Below are 4,108 nucleotides of genomic sequence, written 5' to 3' on the forward strand. Positions count from 1 at the left end.
TCGAAGATTAAGTGTGGAAAATGGAAAACTTATAAGGCGAGAATTTGAATTAATGACTCATGAATCTGTAGACTCAATGACAGAAGGCGACACATATAAATACCTTGGTATTTTACAGGCTAGGAGGATGCAGCACAGTGAAATAGTTTGAGCCGTAACTAGTGAATACCTCCAAAGAGTAAAGAGCTTGCTGAAATCATGCTTGAATGGGTATAACCTTTTTAAAGCCATTAATGCATTTGCGATACCGGTTTTAACATACACCTTTGGTGTAGTAAAATGGTCCGAAACAGAACTGGAAAACGTCAAGAGAGCAACAAGGACATTGTTGACAAAGTATGGCACGCATCACCCAAAATCGGCAGTAGAACGTCTCTACTTGCCACTTCGACAGCAGGTCGAGGGATGGTAGACATTAAGCAATTACATAATAAGTGTAAACAGAGCCTTCGTTTATACTTCCACAACCAAAAGAACAGCCTACTCCAAACCGTGTGCAAAGCCGATTTAAAATATTCACCATTAAATCTTAGTGAATTTTCTGCAATCGAATTAATATCAGGAACGCAACATATCCAGTCGCTCATGCAAGACTGGAAAATGAAAGCGGTTCATGGCAGATATCCACATGCTCTAGACGCTCCTGAAGTAGATAACGCTGCTTCCAACGAANTGCATGTTCTAGACGCTCCTGAAGTAGATAACGCTGCTTCCAACGAATGGTTAATTCACTCCGGTATCTACGCCGAAACTGAAGGTTTTATGATCGCTATACAAGATCAAGTTATTGCGACTAGAAACTACTCGAAATATATTATGCGTGCTACCGTTGAAAACGACCTATGCAGACGATGCCAAAAGCAAACAGAAACCATCCACCACATCACAGGAGCTTGTGTCACGTTAGCAGCCACCGAATACTTAACCAGACATAACCAGGTGGCAAAAATTGTACACCAGAGTCTAGCGATACAACATAAGCTAGTAACGGAAGAGCTGCCGTACTTTAAATATACTCCAGACGCTGTAATTGAAAACAGAACGAGCAAGCTATATTGGGACCGATCAGTTTTGACGGACCGTCCAATGCCACACAACAGGCCGGACATAATAGTGGTCGAAAAAGAAGTGAATCAAGCGTTCCTCATAGATATAGGCGTACCAAATACTCACAATCTTCAAGATTGTTATATGGAGAAATACAGAAAATACCAGAGCTTAGCATACGAGATAAAGGATTTGTGGAAATTAGAAAAAGTAGAGGTGATTCCAGTTATAATTTCGACAACAGGAGTTATTCCAAAATCATTGAACACTAGCCTGGAAAAATTCAACATGGTAGAAAAGCGAGGGGCCATACAAAAATCTGTGATATTATCTACATCATCGATAGTTCGTAAATTTCTGAATATGAATTAGCATTAAGAAACAGAAAAACTTGCAACTGTGTAGTATTAGGCGTGTTTTATTTGAGCGCGGTAAGCTAATAGCTTAATCTGGGTCAAATAAAACGAATCTAGCTTAATTTGTCATGACTTAGTTATAAATTATGCTGGCAACACCTGATATGTGTGTGCTGGCAATACTGTATGAGTTGTAGAGGTGGGTAATGGCACAATTTTTTGTGTGTTGACACAGTAGCACATGCACACAATGAAGTGTTAACACACTGTGTTGGCACAATTGTGTTATTGCTACCTATTCAAAATCGATCAAGAAACTCCATGACAAGGCGAATTTATACATTAGGCTATATGCATAAAAACTAAGCAAATGCTTTTTCTTAAAATTTCACACCTTTTACTGGATTTGTTTAAATAAATTTAAGTCAAGCGTATGGAATTTTAAGAAAAAGCAATTGCTTAGTTTTTATGCATTCGGCCCATTATGTATACATCCGCCTTGCTCCATGACTTATCGCTCGAATTTGCCATTTCCTTGTGTTTTGCGATCACACAGCACAGTGTGCTATAGCCATTGCACTGATACCGAGAGCTGAGTTATTGGCGCTGATACTGATTTTCACAACTCAGTAACCCAATGGCGCCAGCAACACCAGAACACAGACAACACCGGGCGTCGCCAAGAACCAGCAAAGAACACACAAAAGAGAAGTGTCACTTGTAAAATGTGCAGCACAAGGTGAATTTTTACAAGGTGGTTTTGCTAGAATTAGCCGCGGTCCTTCTGAATATGAAAATTATGTGTTTGTTGTATTTTTGGGTTTTGAACTTGGGTATACTTGAGTTGTTTTTTTTCAACCGATCCCACCTTGTATTAATTCACCTTGGCAATAAAGGAAATGAGCTTTAGCCTGAAGAGGCGCAATTGCGCCAACACACTGTGCTGATTTCGGCAGTGGTGCTGGAATTAGTGTGTCAGCACCAAAAAATTTGCGCCGCTACCCAGGCCTAGTGCATTTTTCAAAAACGAGCACGGTTGTGTCAAATTATCGCCTGTTTTGCTTTGTTTACATAACCGCGTATACATACACATACACGTAAATATATACCCTGCAAACAAATGTTCCCGAAATCTTTAATACCTTATCCCCACTGGAGCTAACCACGTAGTTATGACTGTTGAGTTGGTTGTCCCGATAACCCACTTGATTTAGCGTAGTTTCGCCATATATAAATGACAGCACTTAACCATTTCACTGAGATGGTTAAAAGCTAACCAACTCGAAACCACGTCGAAAGTCTGATACAACCCTGTGTTTTCCCCCCATCTGTCGGTCATTAGCGTTAAAATTTAAAAAAATTTGTCCCCTACTAGTGTTTGGAGTTGACTAAGAAGAGATTAGATTTACTGCGATTTTTGAAAAAATTTTAAATCTACTTCTCTACTGCGCTTGATTTCAAATCTATTCCGTTTTTTTCTTTCATGTTATGCCCCTCTTAGGGCCTTTTTTTTGAGTGTTCACCACCGGTTTCAGTAAAAAATTGAAAGTTAGCCAAATCTCACTGTTAAACAGTAACTCTTTCATAGCAATGCGTCAATAAAGTAACTTCATTATTTCTTTTTATGTATGGCTGTAGAAACTGGCGGATGCAGAACTTTACTTAAGTTGCTAAAAAATATATGTAGAATGAAATTTATATCAAGTAGAAAAGGTTTAGATCTTTTAGGAATCTTTAAAGAAAAACATATGAAGCGGTTGACAAGAACTGGTAAAAAAATTTCTGTACGATTTCTTAAAGAAAATTCTTTAAAAAAAATCTGAAACCATTCAGAATACTCTGAAATCCTGGTATGCAGAGTATACATATACATACGAATATGAATACATAAAGAAGCTGTAGTTGACACAACGAGTTCATACCAACGGTAAATGTTGTTTTTGTACGATTGATACAACCTGTAGTTGTTGAATCATGGCCTAGTGTGCTAAAAACACTGCCCAGGATGTAATTTAATATTGTGCCACGTGTGCGACTGTGATATAATTTAATCGAAAATTGCGCCTGTGCGTGCGTCAAATTGACGAATGTCAGCACAGTAGCACAGCACTGTGCTGTGTTACACATCTCTAATGAGTTGAGAAAAATCTTTAACGATGACTGACACGGGAAAAAGGTTATTTTCATAATTTTTCATAAATGAATTATTATTACTTTTTTGTTTAATTATAACAAGAGAAAAGTATGGACGAGGGCGGAGACGCTCCTTTTCCTCAAATGCTATGCGGAAAGGAAGAAAGAATTTCTTCATGCACGTAAAAAAAAATATGCATATCAAAATGTTTTGGAAGATATGATTTTCCAAGGTTTTGTGGTAAGAATTGTGCATATTTAATTTAATATTAAATTACCTACATATTTGTATTTTAGGATACAACGGTTACCACAGACGCACTTTTTGCGAAAATGCGTACGCTTTTAAAAGCCTACAAGTCTGCCAAAGACAATGAAAGGCAAACAGGAACTGCTCCTCGCACTATACCATATATGACAGAAATGGACGAAATTTTTGGTGAGAGTTGTTTGGTTGTAAATAATCATACCATTAACATAGGAACAGATCCTCAGGAGGCATTAATAGAAACATGTAGTAAGTTGAAAGACTTTTTCGTACTGTGATATAAAATTGTAACTGAATTTTTTTT

At 37.7% G+C, this 4,108-nt stretch overlaps 1 protein-coding gene across 1 annotated transcript; it reads left to right on the plus strand.

Moving 5' to 3' along the window:
* Positions 1-405: 405 nt before the first annotated feature.
* LOC108374650 (uncharacterized) lies at positions 406-1,419 on the plus strand. Its single transcript, XM_017630635.1, has 2 exons — positions 406-643; positions 692-1,419. The coding sequence occupies exons 1-2, from the start codon at positions 406-408 to the stop codon at positions 1,417-1,419; spliced, it is 966 nt and encodes a 321-aa protein (XP_017486124.1).
* The last annotated feature ends 2,689 nt before the right edge of the window (positions 1,420-4,108 follow it).

The sequence above is a fragment of the Rhagoletis zephyria genome, unplaced genomic scaffold (assembly GCF_001687245.7).
Source record: "Rhagoletis zephyria isolate East Lansing unplaced genomic scaffold, Rhagoletis_zephyria_1.1 Rzeph_scaffold_07964, whole genome shotgun sequence".
NCBI classification, from domain to species: Eukaryota; Metazoa; Arthropoda; class Insecta; order Diptera; family Tephritidae; genus Rhagoletis; species Rhagoletis zephyria.

What these genes read in the sequence shown, in the direction of transcription:
- LOC108374650 (XM_017630635.1), top strand. Translation starts at nt 406, where the DNA reads ATGGTAGACATTAAGCAATTACATAATAAGTGTAAACAGAGCCTTCGT. An exon ending in TCCACATGCTCTAGACGCTC is followed by an intron (nt 644 to 691) that starts CTGAAGTAGATA and finishes TTCTAGACGCTC; the next exon opens with CTGAAGTAGATAACGCTGCT.